At 38.6% G+C, this 22,957-nt stretch overlaps 1 protein-coding gene across 1 annotated transcript in view; it reads right to left on the bottom strand.

The window, feature by feature from the left end:
- The window catches only part of UST (uronyl 2-sulfotransferase), a 175,305-nt gene that overhangs the window by 62,031 nt on the left and 90,317 nt on the right, over positions 1–22,957 (bottom strand). Inside the window, exons 4-5 of the mRNA XM_085310630.1 lie at positions 17,700–17,779; positions 1,699–1,852 (exon numbers count right to left, since the gene is read on the bottom strand). Of these exons, the coding sequence (XP_085166756.1) occupies positions 1,699–1,852; positions 17,700–17,779 (234 nt within the window). The remainder of the gene's footprint in view (positions 1–1,698; positions 1,853–17,699; positions 17,780–22,957) is intronic.

Genomic DNA, 22,957 nt, shown 5'->3' with positions numbered 1-22,957 from the left:
TGTATAATCTCCTAAAGCACATCCCAACACATGTATGAAAGTACTAGGCCATTTCCTTCTGTTAGTTTTTAAAACAACAAATATAGAGGAACTTAATCTATTTACTAAGTTCCAGATCCAGTTCTGAAGTAAAATTTTACCCAGTATATGTATCATGTCTTCAGAATGGAATGAACTGCACAGCTGCTAATGAATTAATACCAACTTTTACAAAGTAAATCAATCTTGAGAGGTGCCAATGACTGTACATTCCACTTCAAATAAAAAGGAGGGACACTCAGGGTGAAGTACAGATTGCACTGCTTATCTTTAACTTTCTTAAAAGGAAAATGTGGCAGCTCTAGCACAGTAATAATACAGTAAGAGACCCACCCCATACACACTTCTGCACGCCATCTGTCCCATTCACAGACCAGGGAACAAAAGCCCACGTACACAGCACGCAGAACGCAGGACTGTTGAGGCTGCCTTCCAACCGTACACGTCACGAGCTGAAAYCTCAGCTGGCTCAGAGACCTCTTGGTAACTCTAGCTACGTAGCAAATAAGAAACACCTTGCAACATTTCTGAAGTGAATTTATAATTATATAGCAGATGTGTTGAAAGTTTAAAGCTATATGTAGTTATGTGCTGAAAAAAAAAGAGTACTCCTCTTAATGATTTATAATTTATAGACTTATCATGCAAAGCCCTGTAGGCAGATAAGAGTATTAAAGTCCAAAAGAAAACACCACAGCCCTGTCATATGTTAAAAAAACAAACAAATAAACAAAAAAAAAAAAACACCAACAAAAGCAGCCAGCCTTCCTTGGCATTAAGTGTGGGCCTGCAGCACCTCGTAACAGAACATCCTGCAGGGTCAACTGTGGTTGAAGGGAGAATCCAACCAAACTGGACTTCTGTTACAGCTAGCATAAGATTTAATTCCATCATCTTCTTTTGGGTAGAGCGTGTACACTAGGTGGTGGCGCACATGCAAACGGCAGAGCTATCAGACATCATACAAAGCGACGGCCACCCCAGGTTCCATGTTTCTCATTCAGCACTTGTACAGTACTTACCGCCGTGGGATCCTGGCCTGTGACAGAGGCTTACAGGCATTAGGACAGTTCAGCTGTTGCACAGAATTAAAACTGCTGTAAGAATAGCAGCTCAACCACAATTACTGTTACCTTTTTAATCCAAAAAAGACAACAAAATAAAACCAAGAACTGAGATACAGCTGATGTGAAGAACACTTTGTACTACTTACCAACAAACCATTAAAGGCTTGGGCTCACTTAATTGCTCAATTTCCCAATTTCCTCTACTGAGCCTGCATAGTTAGTGCCTCCATTTCAATCCAAAAATCTGTCTGAATACTCACAGTGCTAAATACCATCAGAGTTGTTATGCCAGCTACCACACAGTCCAGATCCAAAGCCCATTGAACTCAATGGCAGGGTTCTAATTCAATGGCATTTGAAACTTGCTGCCAGCTTTCATGAGATAAAACTGTATAATTAAATTCATACACAACAGACTCCATATTAAAACTGACCAAACTCAGGATGAGGCAGTGTGAAGACAAGTGAAAAAGGTGGGACTGAAGATGTCTCATTCTCAGAGTCTCCAAGCTGCCAGTTCTGAACATCAGCATTACCTAACTATACTGGGAAACCAGAAATGTTCCACTAAAAGCTCTTTGTTTAAACATACCAGATATCTTTCTTCCTGCCTCATGCTTGGGGTACGGATCATATGATTCTGCTCTCCTCTCCAGTCTCCAAAACGTCGAAAAAAATAATTGGATAAAAATCGATTGACAGGATCTCTAATAATATTGATATACACCGGCTGGTCTCCTCCGAATCTGGTGGAAAGAAAAACGGGTGAATCTCATCAGAAGGCTTCAGACAGATACACATATCTTTCAGCTGAATGTTTTCAAGCTACTCTCCACACAAGAGCTTTTATAAGGCTATAAGTAAAACTGAGAAGCTTATGACTAGTCACTAAAACCTTGTAAAAGCATGCAAGATCTCTTCAGAATTAAAGGAAAATACAATACTGCGTTAAGCTATGTGTATAATATAGACATTATAGCTTAAGACCATTTTTTTCYACCTTGTCTGTGATTATAGGTTTCAGGTTTTCTCCTTGCAGTTTTCAGAGGAAGACCCTTCTGCAGCTGAACATAAGGGTGAACATTTCTTTTTCTAAAAACTCACTTCCTCTCTGGAAAATCATGTCAGAGCATGAATTGCCTAAAAATAACTGCTGTAAGACAGCCCTGGAATCACCTTCACCTGTACAGTAAGTGTAGTAATACATAATGGATTTCACAACATTATAGGTTATTTCAAAAGGTTTCATTTGGATAAACTGACAGATAAGCAGACCATTTCTGTATTTTTAATCACTGTAACACATGCAGATCATCTTCTCCTCATCCTCAAACCTGCACCACCTGCTGGGTTTGAGGTTATTTAGTGGTTTTGTAACACCTTATCCTTATACAGCATTTTAAGATACTTAAAAACAAACAAACAAACAAACAAACAAACCCCACCACCACCAACAACAAAAAGTGAAAACTCCTGCTTCCAGAAAGAAATTAGGTATCAATTTCAAGCAAAAAACTTGTCCAAGGAAAAGGAAGGGGTAAAAACGGCTGTGACCAGGATTTGCACAGAAGTGCCTGCAATTCAGAGATGAGACGATAAACCAGAGCAACCTCTTTAGCTCAAGCTTACCGTCTTGCTTGCTTTCTCTTGAGAATTATGACAAACATTTTCAGTTTAATGACTGTGATACAAAAGAAGGAAGGGAGGAAAATGGACTTTGAGAAGATAAGTCTGTGGTTATATCTTATTTTTACAATGTTGAAATACTGGCTGTATATCTCACTTGAATAAACACCATAATGAGAACAGGCCTAATTGCCAACTCAGTGGAAAAAAAATGGGAAGCTGCTATGTTCTTCTTTGGTCAAAACTGAAGAATGAACATTTGCACACCACAGCAGACTTATAGACTAGAAATGCTGTTAGACAAAGAGAAAAGTAAAAGCTATTTGAACTGAGCTGTTCCTAGGATAAACTGAACTTGAAATTTGCCTGAACTAAGAATACGAATTATTTTTCTCCCTTATGTTTCCCCAATTTAGAACAACCCTTACTTAAGTATTAGCTCATGCTTTATTTTGGGAGCTTGAGGACGTAGTCTTATTTAAGTATTAAATACTGTTCAAATGATTCTCTTAATCACAGTTTGCATTTTTTCTTTTAAATTTCAAAATATTAGCTTAGAAGAGAGAAAATTGAAGACCCCGTATGGGCTACGCTGAGGGCTGGACTAGATGATCTCCAGAAGTCCCTTTCAACCCTACCATTCTATGATTCTATGTCATTTAGATTAAAAAACCCTTTCAGTTTTTCTTAATCTTCTGAGTCAGATGAATAATTGAAGATGTAAAATAAAAAATCAGTACTCTTTATAAATATTAAAGAATCAGCAAAATTATTTAAAAATATGAATGTAAAAGCCAGGGGAAAAATCCCATGCAGTTTCAACTTGATTTTTATTCCACATAATTCTCCAGACCAGTAAGTACAGTCTGTAAAGATTTGTGTATATGAATAACTTTATGTATACGAATAATCTCATTGACCTCTCAGTCTTGCAGGATCGCTGCCATAATTTGAAAAYGCACAGATGGCAAAAACTTTAAAACAACCCAATTAAGAAGGCAGATGCTCCTTGCTTCCCGATTAGTACACAGCCCAATTCAGGAATATGTCTGCATGCAAGTGATAAGCTCAGAGAAGAATCCATGCTATCTTTGCTACTCTTTTTGCCTCTATTATTGAAATAAGACTTGCATTAAAAAGGACATTCCTACAAATGTACCACAGGGCATTAAGGCCTTTAAGCTTTGATGATATCCATTTAAATAGCAAAACTTTGGTCAATATCATGTTTCCTAGCCATGACAATTWATTTCTCTAGTGAGACTGTTGGCAATAATAGGTTGCACCTAAATTACAGGACATATTTTCCTTGTTTGGTACAGATCATCAGTAATTTAAAGGCAGAAGATACTGGAAACTAGTAAAGAAAAGTAGAAGCAATGAAGACAGCAAAAAGGAACAACAGCAGCAGCAAGCTGCTTTTGACAACAAGAGACACAGACAGACAGATTCCCAGACTTCCTAGAGAGGGAGGGACTCCAAGCCTCAGAGAAGCAGGAGGCATAAGCAGAGATAACCTGGGTTTTTTAGAGGATGCCAAGCCTGAATGTTCCTCAACAGAGGGGGGAGCGGGGGAAGTGCAGGCAACTATTCTTTGTCTAGATGCCTGTATTTATTGTCTTTTCTAAGGTAAAAGGAGGGTTCAGGTTTCAAAATCAACCAATGAAAATATCAAGGCCTGTCCTTTTAGTGGTAAGGTCATGTCCCTGAATGCGTGAACAGTAAATCTAGTACCAGCAGCTCTGGGAGAAGAGGTGTAGGCGAGCTCGTCCTGAGAGGACACCTGAGACGAGAGGACACGCTTTCACAAAGRAGTACAGAAGGATTTCTGATTGCTGAAGTGGTGACTGTAGCCTCCCAAAACACAGGACAGACAGAACTTCTGATTTCCTGGGTACTTTAACCTGCCTGGCAAATACCCAGTGGCAGTTTCTCCCTCAGGCAACAAGCAGATAATTTTATTTATTTTTTATTTATTTATTACAAAAAAAAATTTAGTCTGTTCTGGCTCTTATTCAAATCTGTATATATTTTCTAACATAGTTCAAAATACTTCAAATTTCAACCATTTGTTTCTATGGACAGTACTGAGGCTCTGTTATGGAAGGAAGTTAAGCAGCTGTTGCATGGCATAAAAAATCCTAAGGCTTAAAAATCAATGACATTATGCTGTTCAGAGAGAGGGGAGAAAAAAAAAAAGAAAATCGATGGGGTATTTGTACTTAAGTATGTTCAACGTATTTTTAGATCGCTATCAGTCACATCAAACGAAATATGCTTTAGATCTCCAGAGTGAAACTTTTCAAATTAATATCACCCATCTGAAAATGCTAATAATAATATACAGTGCTCTCATTATACATCATGCTATCTTATTTAAACTGAACTGCCTACTGCAAGGGATGCAAAAGAACCCCCTAATCACGTTCTAGGTATGAGCACAAGCCTTAGCTTTCCTGAGTGGGATTAAGATTGGGGTCCTACATGAACAAAGCACCTGATCACTCTCAGGCCCAGTAGCACATAGCTGCAATTTGGTAGAGCAAGTCAGGACAGAACCTCTGTGGACTCCGATAGAGCCATGCAAATGTATCAGTGGATATGCTGATCCTCTGCAGCTCTACTTCTSTATTTAACTTCTCCTGATTTGTTTAGTAAATAGAATTACATCATATTAGTTTTAACTTTTTGTTCTGTAGTCATGGATATACTTTGGGAATCCTCATCAAAATAACTAACATTTGCAGGTATCAATAAAATATACTTAGATGCATCTATAATATACTTCCTTACCTGTTTTTAATAAAAAGGAAAGAAAAAAAAGCCCTCAAATATGCCAGATGTTGCAAATCTGCCTTAGAAAAATCTYTCTGAAGAATTCAGATTTGTTCTTTACATGAACAAAAACTTTCTTCAGAAGTTTGCAAACCTCCTAAGATAAGAGTTTTTAAAAAAGTATTAAAAAAATTCAAAGTAATTTGCTTGGCTGCAAAATGAACGATAGCTCAGCTTCTGCTATTTTTAACTTCACTTTTTTTAAAGAAACATTAAATATAAATGTAGTCTTGTCACTTCAGTTCAGGAAGCTGCTGAATTTCTGCTCATCACAAAACTCTCTGCACAAGCAGAAGCAGGCTTCCTTATCCCAACTGGCAAACCACATTCCTAGAGGAAAACAAGATTCCCAGCTTACGGGAGTAAGAAGAACTTACGGGTATAAGAACTTTGGCTGCCTCTTACTCTTTTAATGCAAAATGTCCTCCCTTAAATGAGTTGATTGCTAGAAGTTAAATGTAATGGAAGCAAATAGGAGCTGTCATCACACCATACAAGTATGGACAGGCATGTTGCGTCCTCCTTGGAAAGGAAGCACAATTTCCTCTTCCAGCTTCGTACAGCTGAGACTCGCACGCTGAGAGCACAGGTGCCCAGGAAGCGTTACACGTGAATTGTGTCACAGCTCCGTGGCCTGGTCCGCAGCACAGCAAAAGCACTAATGCACAACTTTCAATCTTCTAGGTCTTCAGTAGATGCAGATCTATCAAAACCAATCCTCTGAAAAAGGTATCTTACTTRCAGAATTAAAAATGAAAAGATAGAATAACTTCTTGCATCAACATGCACTTCTGGTAAAGCAAACTTGTTCTGTGCATAAGGCAGCAGAGCAAAGCAGCTCTTGGTTTACTCTGACGACCCTCTGTACGGAGGAGCAGCCATGTTTCCTGCAGAGATTCATGGGGGAGCAAGCTGAGGTATTGCTTGTGTGGCACTACATGTTATTGCCAGCCTCCAAAATCAAGGAGTTTGTCTTCTTGCTTTTATGTGTAGTGCATCTCTTCTAGCTTTTGTGCTTTAACTTAGGCTRTGGTCACATTTTAAAGCTTTTCTTTCCTTGAAATTAGTAGAAAAAAGTGAGCCAAGATCAAATTTTTAGTTTCAAAACTACATTCTTTGCTGGGCTGGCCTTAAAGGCGGTGGTGAGAGAATCCAAAACCCTAGTAGTGCGAGGATAACAAGCAAACAGTGCAAACAGGCAACGCTCCACTCTTTAATTACCCTTTCTGGAGCTGTGATTTCACTACCAGAAAATTCAGCTTCTGAAGGGACTACTTGAGAAATGTCACTGTTAWAAATACCAAGTCCTCTGAGAATTGTTTAGTAAACTGCCTCAGTCTAGTGAACTGTTAGCAGATTGCATCCATACAAGTCTTGTATTCCAAAATGCTCTAAATTTCCCAGAATAAATTTATGTTGTGTATCTTCAGCCTTTTACATTTGTATGTACAAATGTACATGTGCTAAACACACTAAGTTTTTTTTCCCCTCTGCTTTTTATTACGCTACGGATATCAAAGTAGTTTATAATATATACATATAAATGTGTATGTGTATATATATAAATATATACATGTGCACACACTCACACATGTATATAACACAACATCAACTRTTATATAACTTCTACTTGTGACTGCATAGCATCTTTAACTCAAGTGAAGTAAATACTCAAGAATGAAATATTTACTGTGTTTAAATTTGTGTCATGCAACTTAACAGCTGGATACAAGTAAGGGACCAAACACTAACTCTCCTCAAAATGCTAACTGCTACAAAAGTCAGGTGATTTAAAATCACTTAATTTCAGATCCCTTGCATTCRAGAGTTTATAAGGTGTGGCTCAGATCCCCTCTGAACCACTGACTGAGATTTCATCACAACTTAGAGATGTTCCATCAAAAATAAACATTGTACATTATACACAGGAACAGAAAGGGTAATCACAGTCCTGTCACCTCAGCAGCAATTCCCACCAAATAAGAGAACAGTGGATATAAGACTATTGCAAAAGTATTAAATCAATCAATACGGTGTGTAGAAAATACATATTTTAAAAATTGGTTACGTCATATAAAATCTTTGGGCTTGACTTCCTAGAAAGGTCATYACACAGAGGATGTAGGCAAGGGTCAAAAGTTACAGTGCACTARGTATCACATTTTCAACTCCTTGCACAAATACATTTACTAAGAGTGTTAAGGGGGATTTCAGCTGATTGTGGCAATGGCAGTGTCACGGAGAGCTTCTCAGTGCTGGGAGTATCTATATGGAAACTGATACCTTGAGCATAGTAAAAAAAGAAGAAGAAAAAAAGAAAAATCACCTTTCAGCACATCCTGTAACCTAGTAGTACACACTGTGTATACAATACACAAACCACAAAAATCAATGTAACTTAAACTTAGAACATGGCTGACAGGTCCATGAAATGTAATTTCATGTAAGGAATCACCACCAAGTAGATGTGTCCCTATGAACATTATAATGTTTGAATATCTGGTTCTACACTAAAATGCTAATCTGTGACTCAGAAGAAAAGTGGAAAATTACTAAAATTTTCAGATAGCAAAGTTCTGAAAGTGGACAATAATAAAGGCAGTGATTTGCTGACATAGAGCCACTTGAATCACTTGGCAAGCAAGACACACTCAAACAAACATACACTTTAGTACAGCCAAAAACCCCCCAAGCATCTAGCTTTAGGTGACACTCATAGGCAAGCAGCAATTCTGCTAGACTCACATGCCTGAACGGATTATCAGCAGCACGTGAGACCTTACAAGCCAGAATGATCCTCATTTCCCTTTTTCTGAGATGCAAGAGTGGAGAGAGGTACAAAGACCGAGCACAGCCCCGATGTGACCACTAACAGAGTTCAGAGTCCATTTTATAAAGCATGAGAACAAACCAAAGTTCAGAGCAGAGCCATAAGAATGATGAAAACACTAGGAAAAATGCCAAGAAGCTCAAAATCTTTAACTTGGAAAGAAAACAAAAAGGAAAAAAAAACACACACAGAAGGTTGAGAAGTGGCTTGACCACAGTACATAAGAGCTAATATATGAAAAAGAAATTTGATAAAAGAGGTCTTTACATAGTGGGCAAATGAGTTCCGAGATTCAATGAAAAGGAGTAAATTGCATTTCTTAGAAAAACTAAGACAAAAAACCCCTCACAACTTACAATCAGAGAGCATAATTCAGTGTTGGAACAATTTACTAAGGACAGCAGATTTGTCGTTACTGGTAACTTTGAATCACAACATTTTCCCTCTCCCAAAGGATACACGGTAGGTCAAACCTAAGTGGTCAATAGCYTGCATTATGCAAGGGGAAGAAAGCTAGAAAGGTGTCAGAACTGCCATGATCCTTCTTTTTGCCACAAAGCAGGATTAACTACGCGGTTGTCATTACCAACTCCCCAGTCCTCAGGTGTCATCTATTTTGGTGCTTAGCTATCCACATGTTAACAGCTTTCCTTAATGTCTATCCTCAAACTCTGTTGATGCAACTTAAGACCACCAGTTCTGATGCCACTACTTATAAAGGACAGTCTATTCCCTCTATTTTTGCAGAACCCTTTYTATATAAAATTTAAAATCATTGTCACAGTCCCCTCTCTCCTAGTTTTCTCTCTTTTTTTTCTGTCTTTGCCCTTTCACTCTTCCCCCCCCCCCACTCCCCATTTTTTTTCCCTCATTACCCATTCTCATTACTTTTTTGGATTCTCTCTAAGCATTCAACATCTTTCCCGAGTTAAGTTACACCCAAACAGGTCATGAACAGTGCAAATGTGAGAAACAGAAACACAAACAATAAAAAAAAGGGATAATTCAGGTGTTGTGCCTGATCCCACTGATCCCACAATAACTAAATTTCAGGCAATAATTTCCAATTTGAGAATATTATTACCAGCTAAATCAAGGCTAAAAAAATCTATTATGTAAAGAATATATTTGGTGAAGCTAGGGGCAATGATTTTAAATCAGATAATCTTAGACTGTGGCAAAACTCACTACACAGCAACCCCAAAAGAAACCCAACCCCTTCATACCATAAAAAGGTCAAATTGCACTTAGCCTTCCATCAAGTCACAGTTACTATCATTAAAAAAAATTAAGCATAAAAAAGGAAAAAAAGATGTAGGAGGGATTATAGCACCATGTGGCCATTCATGAAATGTGTATTTTACAAGGCAGACCTCCCATGATGGTAGAAAGTGTTTCATGATGTGTTAGAGAAAAGTATAGATTGTAATGAACACACATAAAGACACAGTGTTAAGGCTGTGTGCACTAGTTTAGCTGACATTTTGCTCCTTTTAAGGGCTAACCTAAAGGGCAATGATTTTTTTAATGACATTTCCTAGCTGGGTATGTTTATTTTTTCAAGGAGAAAAAAATCACAACAGGTAACTGCTTTGGTAGATAACATTAAACTGCAATCAGTGTCTCAAGACATTGATTCAGGAAAGCACTCAAAGAGCTCAGTTCCTCCTACAACTGAGCTGTACAGATCAATGCAAATTGACTGAATTATTGCAGTTCATATAAAGCATACCCTAGTTTGCATTCAAAGGGGCATGGACATCTAGCATCTTGTCATGCTAGTTCTATGCATTTGCCCAGCACACTTTACTTCCAAAAGCTAGTGGAGCATGGCCAAAAAAACATAATAGGCATATTCTACCATTTACATTCTATGTGGTATTACTTGTTCCAGAGAGAGGGAGAAAGGAGAATCCTCAAGTTATTAATAATTTGGGTGTAGTGACAAATATTCCATGCCTTGGTTTAAGTGATAGAAAACAGCATCACAAAATCACTATGGTTTTACAGACTTCTTACAGGTCTATAAAGAAATTTAAAAGTGAAATCCTAATTCCAAATGGAGAGGTCAGAGATGTATGCATAAATTCTTGAAGCATTAACACTCAGTTAACACTCATGGCAAATCAAGATAATCTAGTTTAAAAAAATGGCAAACATCTACTACAACCCCCAAAGAAAAAAAAAAAAACCTACTCCAACAGTGGCAAGTTGCTAACATATCACACTTTCAAACCTTGAGTTTTCAGTGCAGTGAGTGCTCCTGCTTTCAAACATGCAACTCATTCACATGAAATATAGCCAAGTTAATGCTTCAAGATTTACCTCTCCTCTCTGTTTGCTGGCTACAGGCACATTTTACGGAGACCAAAACCAGGGAATCCTGCAATGTCAAAGTGCTGTGTTGAACCATAATTTTTAGAGCTGCTTCCGCATTGGAAAAAGCACAAAACTGATGAATAACAGAAAAACTGAACAATATTCAGCAATTATGTAGAGTTTTGGCTTAGCCTAACTGACTCTCTCTTTGCCTATCACTGCCATCATACAGCATGGGATTTATTGCTACCAATAATTCCATATCTAGGTCAGAGCTGAAGCACATGGTCCAAACATACAAGCACTGCTGCATGYTACAGTGTCCATCCCTATAATGGACTGATTTTTATTAGTTAGTGTTGGCCACTATGCCTCTTTAAAAAAAATGTAAAAAATCAGTACCACAGTTATTTAAACATGGAGTGTTTACCAGAAAACACTTTTTTCAAAAAACCCAAGAACTCTGCACATTAACTCTACTAATGAATAACATAAAACCAGAAATACTCTTATGTTGATGCGAGGGACTCCTGTTAAAGGCAAGCACCTTCAGGAGYGGTAGACCTAACAAAGCCCCATTCGCTTCCAAAACATCTTGCTCTCCTCCCCAGAACCCACCCTCCGTGTCTCTCCTGCGCCCAGCAGGCCCCATACTGCAGCGTCTGAGCAGGGCACAGGGTGAGTGGTCGGGTACTGGCCGGGACCCCGCAGCAGGTCCATCAGTTCTGTTTTACTCGGCTTTCCCTTCCACAGAGGCACCTGCAGCAGCGTAGCTGTCTCCGAGTCTGCCACCTCCCTTCCAAATTTGGTTTGAAATTGGCCAAAGGGTTCAGAAGTTCTTTAGGAATCAGGGATGGGGGGAAACTGGGAAGATATTCAGAGCAGCTGGGGTTTTACTTCCTCAGAAAATTATGCTGAAAGGAAAGTGGAGCCCCCTTCCCTCAGACACATACACAAAGATAGGGGGAACTAATGGCACAGAAATGAAGACAAACTCTTCCCATCCCTGCAGACACTAAACTGCAGCTGAAATGAAGAAGAGAGCTGCAGTCAGTTGATAGCCCAACAGTAGAGAAAGGATGAGTCCTCCCATCCTAACGCTGGACATGAATTCATCCTTGCTTAGAAAAAATTAACGAAAATACAAGCGCTAAGAAAAACATAAGATTAAAATAAGTTAATTCTTTGGCTCTTTGCATCTCCTTGCCACATCACAGAAAATCTTTAGAAAGATCATTCCCCAGTGGCTACTGCAGAAAGTGAAGAACACACAACTTCAGTAAAACATGAAAAACCCTGTTTCTCTATTTGGGTGGTCTTTCAATGCTTCTCACTCCTATGCCTTTACCCTGACCTAATCAGCTAGCACTTAYACAAGCAGCAGACACTTACTGACCACTGACAAAAGCACGTCTTTAGATTTTAGCACATTCCCCTGTAATGCTAATTTACCCCAGGTCAGGATGAACAGCCAAGCTGCCAACTCCACCTAACAGCGCTCTGCAAACCCATGCTCTGAAGAGGCAACCTCCACCCCCCCCTTGCAATTTGATGCTGCAGAGAGGAAAGCTGCCTGTGTGCACCCAGGACAGCAGTAATGCAATTCTTGCTGCTTCTATCCCTGCGGTGTGCGCTCCTGCCAGCGCTCTTGCTGCTTCTCTGAAATCTGTGCCATTTGGAGCACACCCCAAGGATCTTGAGCAGTTGCCCAAAGACTGTTACATTTAGTTAATTCATCAGAAGATTACTAAGAGTTCAAGAAGGGCCTTTCGGCAAACATGAAGCTTCTTCTTGCTTGATTTTATTTAGGCTAAACACATAGATGACAACTGGTGTTTATGATAAAGCAGAGCGAACAACCTTCAGCTATTCTGAATCAGCTTTTCGTGCTTCTGCAAGTTGTTCTGGCTGTTCAAAGCTTCTTCAGTCTAACACTGTACTCCTTTGACCTACTGATAACATCTGCAATTTCACTAAATGTATCAGTGTATGCATCTTCACCGTTTCAGAGTGCGCACATTCTTTAAAGTTTGCTTCKGATTAACATTTCAGATACTTTTCCCAGAAATATTAGCATACAAACCTAAATTCAGAAATAGCCACCAAAATCTTATGAAAGATGCAACAAAAAGCAGTATCTTTAATGACTTAATGGTTCCCACAGTTCTTAAATACTGGCATTGAAAAGGAATTGGAATATCAGAAAGGGAAATGTTAGCTCTCATCCTGATCCTGCAATGTGCCCTTTTTGAGCACACATCTACGCATGTATGCAAACCTACTGAATTCGCARATCCTCCCGAAGGGAGGTGGCTGCTTCTGCAGTGTGCATTGCAGACCACAGCGCAGGTTACTACTGATAACTTCTAGCACTCCTGGGCAGGTGRAAAAAAAGTTCTTCAGTTATTTATTTTTGTTTGTTTTTAACATAAGTCAATAGATCTCAGCCTCTGAGAATATAGATGCACGTCAAGAGATTTTTTTAAATCAATTTTCTACTTCAAAAATCCACTGCAGTGAGATAACTTTGCCTCTCCAGCTTGGTATTTCATGTCTCTCTCCCTTTTTTTTTTTTTTTTTTTTTTTTCATTAGTTAACACATTTAAGAACAAGGAATGGAAGTTTCCCATAGAGTAGAAAATGGCAGTCTGTTTAAAAGTGACTAGAAAAACATCAAGGAAGCACAGTGGAAAACAACTCACCATGACAGTCAGGATTGCCCTGGCAAAACTACCCAACTCTAACTGTAGAAGCTAAAAGCAGGTGAGCTACAAGGAGGCCAACACAGTCTAGAGTACAGATTTGTTACTTAAACTCAGCAAAGAACATGGAACAACCGGAAAAGTTACAGAGAAGAGTCACAGAATTATTAAGCGGATGAGGAAAACATCCAACAGCAAGAGGCTTAGGAGTTCCTTTTGGTAACAAGTAAGAGACTGAGGACTGAAGGGTGTTTGGAGGTAGCAGTGGATAAATGCACAGGGAGAAACACCAGTGAACAAAAAGCACTTCATGCAAGCTTTCTCCAGCAGAAGCCAGAGGAATTCACATTAGAAATTAGCCAAAATATTTTAACAGTAAAGCTGACAGACAACTGGAACAGAGTGCCAAAGGAAGTGGAAGAGACAGTATAACCTAATGCCTTTGAATGAAGGCTGGATGCTTTTATGGAAGAGATCTAAGAATTATACATGTTTTCCTATCAAGAGCTGTAAAATTACACACTAGGCTAGCCACTTCAGCAACAGCTACTATGAAACTGAGAAGCATTTAAAAATTGCTTTTTAACTAAACATTTATCTCTGCCTATGGAACATTTCAGAGTAGGGTTACTAGAAGAAAGCCAGGTGTGGAGAGGGCAGGCCAGCAGCGAAGATTAAATGAGCAAGATGAGGATCAGAAAGCCATTATTAAAAGCATCATCCAGCAATCACAAGCAAAAGAGAACTCAGGAAACACCCACCACCACCCAAAACCACTCCTAAATGGATGGAATCGATCCTTCTGAGGCACTGGGATGTCTCACAAAGTCAGGCATATCAGCACTGGATTGACTGGGAACAGAAGCTGCAAAACACTGGGAAATAAAGCTTTTCCTGGCCTGGTTGGTGACAAGCACAATGCAGAAGTTCACCCATTACCAGGAGAAGAGCAAGAAACATTTTTATTTTTGTCTCCTATTTGAAGCTGCAATTAATTGGATCTACGCCAGTATAAATTTACATAAGATTTGCTTTAATACGTCCTTCTAAGACTAGTCTTTTTGTCTGCCTTTTTTGCACTGTTTTGGATTGAGGAAAAATAGGACCGAACTAAAGAAAGAAAAGAATGAAGGAGAGTCAGTGAAGATTCATTACTGCAGCTGAACCAGCAGACATTCTTAAAGCATTGTTTGAAAAGAGGGGAAAATGTCCCTGGCAAGCGTTCAGGTTGGGGCGAGATTTTCAATTTATTAAGATCTTATTCAGGAAAGCTAATGGTGCCTCTGAAAAACGCATGTGCTCAAAATGACCAGTGAGCTAAGGCTTAGCTCAGTTCCACAGGAGGAGATCTTTTCTGCAAAGAAGATAAAGCCCCTGTTTTCCAAGCTGGAAACAATTTAAACAGTGTAAGTAAATGTCATGCTGCTTTTCTAAATAATCAGAGCGCTTAAGAGCTGACAGCGTTTATAAGCAGGTGCAGGGTAGAAAGGGGAAAACATAAGTGATTTTTCATTGCTATTATTCGTATCAGTGACATTAACAAAAAATGAAGTTTATTTCCCCTACTACTGATTGGGAAGTCTCAGAGGCACCGGCAAATGAAGTACACTCCCGTTTTGCAGGACACTGCCTACGTTTTCTGTGCTTATCTAATACCTGCAGGCCTKGTGATGTGCTTACGGCAGTTCCCGAGGATCCTGAAAGGAGTGGTACAAAAAACTCTATGCTGAGTAGAAGCGACTCCTTTCACCCCAACAGTAACCTTGAAGCTTACTGAAAAAGCAGCAAAGATAACATGCCTTCTGTCTGCTATTTGCCTGCCAGCCTGATAAAATGGAAGAGAAGAAAGCGCTCTTTATCCCTTCCCGCAAGCAGAAGGCTGATTTCAAAGGTATAAAATGACAAACGGCTGAAGTCAGGTTGGTCACTGGACTCACGTCCAGGATCGCTGCTCCCGCAGAAGTCTGYCATCTCCTGTAAAAGTTGTGCTGCAACACCGCAAGGAGAGCCTCGACCCTTCCCCTGTGCAGGACCAAGGGTTTCCATCGACGTGCTATTCCGCCACTTCGGGTCTTTTACAAATTTGAAGCTTCCTCAATCTACAGTCAGGAATAAACTGTCACTTCTCCTACCTGCTCCTGCGTAGCAGCCCCACTACCCACTGCACTGGTTTCTGACTGACAGGTAGTGAACTCACAGTCARAGCCCCAGATTAATACTTTGACACTCTTTCTTTTAGTCTCCGGGGTACTACACAGCTTTTATGTCCAGCTGCCAGAAAAGCGAGGGCATACGGGAGGAACCATACTCCCCAGACAATTTGAATGGAGCTGTTCCCTAGAGATGGACTATAAAAGGAATGCAACTTCAAAAAAATAAGTGAAACTAGATCACTTTCACAATACCGTATTACTTATAATGCCTTTTTAAATTACATTCTTGAAACTTCTGTATGTTCAATTCTTGGAATATTGTAAAAAATCCAACATGCTACTTCATTGTCGAGTGTAACAGTATTAACAGATTTTTGAAACTAAAGATTAAAGCTCTGGTTGACATGTGTTTAATATACCAGAAAATACTAGGAAGAGCTAAACCAAAAGTAAGCAATGTTAATGCACTTTAGTGATGTCTTATTTAAAAGACTCAAGAGCCTTTTCACTACTGTACAAGTACTAGTTAAACCAAGTATCCCTCTAAACTTAAACATGTAAGCTTACAATTTTCAGTTTTGCAACTAACAGCAAAAAAGGAAGCTGCAAATATTTTATAGTCAATATATTTTTAAAAATATACATTGGAAGAAAAACATAGATTTCATCTTATGCACACACTACACAGGAAACATGCTACCTATGTGACAAAGTACCACCATATTTAGAGTAAATGACATCTTAGGAGGAGCAAGAGGTAACAATGTTCATCTCTYCTCATGTGTCTAATGCAGTGTACCACCTCTAAAAAATCAGTATAATCAAGGAACATCCCTTTGCCCCTCAGGCATGCTATTTGTTTGATCCTGGATTTTGGCAGGGAAAAAAGGTGATTTACCAAGATGTGAAGTCCTGATTTAATGAATGTTTAAAGATAATGTATTAGAAATGGAACTCTCATAAAATAGAGAACACAGAAGATGAGAATTTTGTTTAAATTACCAGGTTTTTAGGTATTGAAATCATGCCTACAGTTAGTTGTAGGACAAGTGAACTTTCAACTGCTCAAAATGTTTTCATTTTCTAAAAAAAACATTTAAATGTTTGGCATTTCTTACCACACTCTGTACCCATGCCTGAAACCACACATTTGAAGTACATGAACCAACATTACTGCATAAAAAAAAAAATGCTGAGAAGTCAGACAAGCTCTTGCAAAGACCTCTGGAAAATCCACACTTCCACAGAAATTCTTTTATCTAAGTACCAAGAGTCCAACCCAGTGGCACAGATGGCATCGTTCCTGAACATAATTTCCAAATGAAATTTAAAGCTCGGGCAATAACCTTCTGAAGTCAGCTTTAACCTCTGTACACTGGCTAACTGCTAACTGGCATACCTCATCTGCACCCTTCCAAAAATCCCTCAGAAGTTTCATCCAAATTCAATTTTCTTCACATTCTGTGCTGTAAATGCCCCTAGAGCCTTGCTGTGTACTTTTAAATAGCTGTTAAATTTTATGCCAGACAGAGCTGCACTCCCACGATACAGAGCGTGGTTATGGTGCATGGTTTACAAATACTTCTGCATCCTGTGGAAGGGGAACTATTTTGTCAGTACAAAAATATAACTTGAATGGGTGAAAAATCATTCCAGTCACAAAATGAACGAACTTGGTGAACTTCTATTACCTGATACTATATACAGGTCGAACACTCACACCAGTGTGCAGCCACTTTTAAAACACGAGCCAGTTTAAAGACCCAAGTTACTATCATATGCTTTGTTAGCACTGCCTTCAAATTACTCAGCATCAATTGGAAATCTGACAGGAACTCCATTAACGTAAGCTACGTGATATTCATGTTGGCTGGAAATGTTATAAACCAAGAGAGTCTCTGTAGCAGAAGCATGCAATAGTATTCTGGCTTTTCAAAAATATACTGTACGTAACTATTCTGTAGGCAAAAATACTACCGGAAAAAACTTCTGAATGTGACTTCTAGTGCCAGAAAGGACAAAAATAGCTCATTGTATTGTTTATGTTTGAAAAAGAAGAGAAAGCACCTGTATAGCATATATTAATATAAATCAACAAAAAAGCCTTTCAACTGAATAAATGCCTTACCTTGAAAAGTTGAGGAAATGAACATGTCTAGTGAATAAATAGGGTTGCTCAGCAGTGCTTATGTTTTTAATCAATTCCATCTGAAAAAAATTAACAAATCAATTTTTCTATGTTATGTCAAGGCACATTTTGAAACAAATATAACTCTCAAACAACAAACAACAATGTAATTTTCAAGCCTAGAATTACTCAGGAATTTCTCCTCCACCGTCCCTCTCAAACTATGACGGTAACTGCACTCTAGATAGCACTGTTACTATTTCATGCCTATGCAAGAAAAGTTAAAATGCAGACACCCTCATGCTCTCATGCGGCTTACCTGCTCCCARAAGCCGGTATCAGTTTAAATAAGGTCTTAAATCAAGGGAAGTATCTAAACTCTGCCTAAACCTGCATCAGAATTTTGCAAGTGGCAGCTGCCTTCTTGAGATACTGGCTCTACTAAGCAGAACACCAAAAAGTAAACTGTCTGAAACCATACCAGAAAGTGGGAGCAGAGCCAACGAACATCTTCATGTAACAGTAAAAACTGTTACCTTGCCAAAACACTGTGTGGTTGTCTGCCTACTGTATAGAAAACATTCCTTCCACTATGACAGAAGATTAAGAGTCTGAAACTAACCTGCACTTTTGGAACAACGGTGCTAAGATGTAGTACATTCACAGCATTTTAATTTTGTTTTAAAAATTATTTAAATTTTGCATTAAAAAAATAATTAAAATGTTGTAAACAGTATATACCAAAGACCACATTCCAAGGATATGAATACATATTTTGTATAAGCCTAACTCCAGCCGCAAGAATATTCTAGGGCATGTCAAGAAACTGAAAGCACTAAGTGGAGTGAAGTGCTAGAAAGTTGGACGATTCTCATTAATTTTCCTTCCTCACTTTTACTCTCCTAAGATTTTCTTTTTGGTAGCAGCTGTTCTATGCTCAAATACAGGCTGTACTATGGAYACTCAACACAAATGCATTTGAAACTCACAATATGTTTATTGAATTTTACAGCCTGGGTAGCAGAAAATAATACAGAAAATAACAGAAATTCACAGCCTTTGGGAGATGGGCGGAAAGAGACAAGAAAAGATGATAAACATCCTGGTTAGGATCATGTCAATTCACATACTAAATATAAACACCATTAAGAGGATGTTAATTTAAAAAAATGTTAACTTGAATGTTATAGCTGACATAGACAAAATAAGGAGAAGCATAGGGTTCAGCCTATTAAGTGGTCAAGATAAGCTGACTGGTGTGCAATCAGTGCATTAAAAATCTCTGAAGAGCTTCACAGAAAATGATGTCCATGCCATATAAATATACAAACCACATTAAGGGACATCAATCGGTTTTTCTTTTCTTTTTCTTTTCTTTTTTCTTTTCTTTTCTTTTTTTTCTTTTCTTTTTTCTTTTCTTTTCTTTTCTTTTTTTTTCTTTTCTTTTTTCTTTTCTTTTCTTTTCTTTTCTTTTCTTTTCTTTTCTTTTCTTTTCTTTTCTTTTCTTTTTTCTTTTCTTTTCTTTTTTCTTTTCACATTTTCCGGTTTTGATATGCTGTATTCTGCTGTTTTTTTACTTTGTGTGTCACATTCTATTGCTTCTCAGCTCTTTTTCATTTACTTACTTACTTTTTTTTTTTTTTTTTTCCCCTCCATGAGACACATATCCTATCTTCTTCTTTCAGCCAAGACAAACCGTAGCCATTTAATTTCTGGAGCAGAATGAAAAAGTGCACACACAAATATTCTCTTCCCGTCCTTCCTTTGCCCTCAACAGTTGTATACACATACACATGTGAGAAGCACTGAAGCAAAGAGTTTGTCTATCTTCTCTGGATGGGCCTCTTTCTGTCAAACTTGCTCAACTGTATCAAAYTTTAGGTCTATTTACCCAGGCTTCAGCCCACGAAACACTAAAAATGACAAATAAATGTGTGTGTGTTTGTGTGTGTAAAGTAAAGTAAGTCTCTAAAGTGAGTCTGCAAAGATGCACACAGACTGTTAGACAGCATCTGGCTGCCTGGCTCTTTTTTTTTTATTTATTTATTTATTTATTTTTTTAGAGTTCTTGCTACCAAATTCAATCTCTAGAGCTATGATAATAACTTATTCCAAAACAGACATAGAATTTTGTTTTGACTTAAAGTACCTTCATATTTAGACACTTACTGCTCAACTGGACTTGTAAGCAGATGTGGATAAAGTTGCACTATGCGTATGAACAAACAAGCAAACCCCATTCTTTTAAAAACCCTGCCAAAGGGTAAGTAAGGCTCAACAGAAACAACACACAGATGTCAGTAGGGAAAAATAAATAACTGCAATGGCTCACAGCCACATGTAAATTGTGGCGAGATTTCCCATGGGCCTCTCTCTCTCTCCCTTTCCCTCTCTCTGATCCCACTGTGCTGAATTGATTTCAACTTACAAGCCAAACGTATTGCTCAGGAACATCAGGCAATCAGCCTTCCTTCTAAGATGGTGCAAAAATAAATATATAAATCTTCCAGCATCTACCAGAAGGGTAAGCTCTCCAGTATTTATTTATTTATTTATTAAAAAAAAAAAAAAAAAGAAGAAGGAGAGACAAGAAGGCTGCAGTAGAGGAGACAGAGGGAGGAAGAGTGAGTAGAGGATAAGAGCTGGCAAAAGAAGAGCAAGTAGACTTGGATGTAATGACAGATGTGGGAGGAAGAGAGAGAGAGGTAAGTAGTGATCATCTAGAAGACCTTTCCTAAACYATCATTAGTTTGAAAAGACATGAARAGGCACAAGCAGAAAATAAACCACCATGGCAAACATAGGCAGGGTAGAGATGAAGGAGAATGTTTTTGTATTTGGCGGGAGAAACTAGAAAAATAGCTGAGGGAAGACCAAATGGGGCACACGCCCAGGAGGATAACAACTCATAAGGAGCCGTCCCTTGTTTCTCAGTGCTGCCACAATCTCTCCTGCAATAGTTCACTCAGGCTGCTTCAGTGAGGCAGTGCTGAAAAACTAGTAATTTGCTTTGGAAATGAACTAAATTGCACTAGACAACTTAATGCTGCTGAACAAGGATCCAGGGAGAGAGGAAATGCCAGGACATGAAGCGTGTGTGGGGAGAGGCAGGTGCTGGCATCATGTGCAGGCTGGCCAGCCCCTGCCAGGGAGCCCACGGCGCTCCCCGAGGGCTACGGCAGAAAAGTAGACAGACAACACAGTGAGAGTCTGCAGAGCTTGAAACAAAAGTGAGCAGTTGCAAAGATCTCCACGGCATGACTGACTGTGCTTATAAGCRTTTGCTGCAATTGCTAGAAATACCTGGGTTTTAAATACTCATTATACGGCCAGACAGACTCCGATTCTAAAAAGCCTACCAAAACAGCAACTACTTGCAAGGAACAGTCTTTTAGCCTAAATGCCGATTTGTTCCTTATCATATCTTGTTGCCACTGTGATTCCTTAAGTTTTCTTTCCAAACTTTTCTCTAAAATTTTTCTGCTCTGATTTTTATGCAAAGCCTTTAAACAAGACTAGATCCATAAACAGAGGCAACCCTGTAAAACACAAGCTCATTTTGAATCTTAAAGCCCACCTAAGCAAGAAAATCAAGAAGCAATAAGCTAAAATCTTTTTCCTTAGACTACTGTCCTATGCTATCATTATAGGCTCTTCAGCTGGCCACATCGAATAAATCAAACCACTATGCCTCAGATTCATCAGTATATTTATACTCTGTTGTTGCTGCATTTTAAATAACAATCCAGCAGATGGCACAGTGAAACGACTCAGGGAGAAACTGGATGGGGCCTTCCCCTAAAGGAAAGAAACGTGGAGGATGGCGTTGTTCCAGCCACAGCATTTTTCCTGCAAACAAACTGAAGTCAGATTTGCAAGACAGGACACCTTCTTCCTCTCTTCTCTAAACATTCATCCCTCATGGGTTGGCCTGCTCAGAGCTGTGGCATTGTGTTAAGATTCACAACAGGTATATTCCACTAGGAACAAAATGAAAAAAAAAGAGATAATGACGCTGCCTATAGACTTTTCTCTGGTTGGTCAAAAGGCTATTATTCTTTTTAAAGTGCTGTATTTCACTGCGATGGAATTCAAGATTGAAAYGTATAAAAATGGTGAGACAATTGTGATTTTCCAAGTGATGTCAGCTAGATTACATGATGGTCTCTGCTAACATTGATACAAATACAACAAAAGGTTCACTGCATCTGTCTCTCTTGTGAGTTGTTTACCTTCTTCTCTTGGTTTCAGTCTCTACTGAAGGTATGTAGGAACCAGGAGACACAAGTATCTGCAAGCATTTAGTATATCACTTTTGTCTTGGATGAACTTCCTTTCCATAGAAAATTCACAACTGTGTCATCATCACAGGAATGTGACTGGACCTCCACTTTCACCTCTTAAAAATTTGGAATTGCTTCAAAAATTTCTTAAACTCCCTAAGCTGCTAAGACTAATTTTCTGTCTTTATAAGTGTTTAAGAAAAATTAGCAACGGATTATTAGTGTGTTAAATTTGAACTATGTATAAAGCTGGCTGTCTGGGCAAAAGGATGGGTAGCAAAAGGAAATGATATACAGACAAAGGATCAATTATTATTGTATGTAATCTGCTTTTGCATATTTTTAAGCATACTCATTCTTCCTTCTCTGAATGCAAAGGAATTTATTGAGGGGAGAAGAATTCATTATGCATCGATGTGTGTGTCAATTTAAAGCCATGTTGATTAACTGGACTTTGTATACATGAATATTGCATATAATTTCTGTATTTAATTCAATTGAGACTATTTTTGCAAATGGCAAGGCACAAATGAACCCACTGGTTTCCAAAACCCACTCCCTTATGGGGAGTTCATCACAGATGTTCAAAGGCTACAGTTCTAACTGCTGGCAAGCACACACAAWTTGAGAAAATTTCTTAGTAGGAAAGGGCAATGAGAATATGTATTCCAGTTATGTGCAATCACTGTAGTCATAAAGAACACCTAAGTGCCTAACTTTATTTAACAATASCAGACTGGATAGCTAAATATTTATATAAATTCTTGGCTGGACCAGAGCTTTAACCAAACACAAGACAGACAAATGACAGAAGGAAAAGAGTAGTAGCATCTTGAGTGAGCAGCCCATGCTCATGTTGGGAGCCTGCAGCCCTGCTCAGATCATCCAAGTGTTTGGAGCCCATTCTCATTCATCCATTCTCTTAATTTCCAAGTGTGTATATCACATTAAAGGTGGGAGATGTAACTGATTTCT

Source organism: Rhea americana, unplaced genomic scaffold, assembly GCF_003343005.1.
Source record: "Rhea americana isolate MKP2758 unplaced genomic scaffold, rheAme1 scaffold_108, whole genome shotgun sequence".
Taxonomy (NCBI): domain Eukaryota; kingdom Metazoa; phylum Chordata; class Aves; order Rheiformes; family Rheidae; genus Rhea; species Rhea americana.
This window is presented reverse-complemented; position numbering and strand designations above follow the sequence as displayed.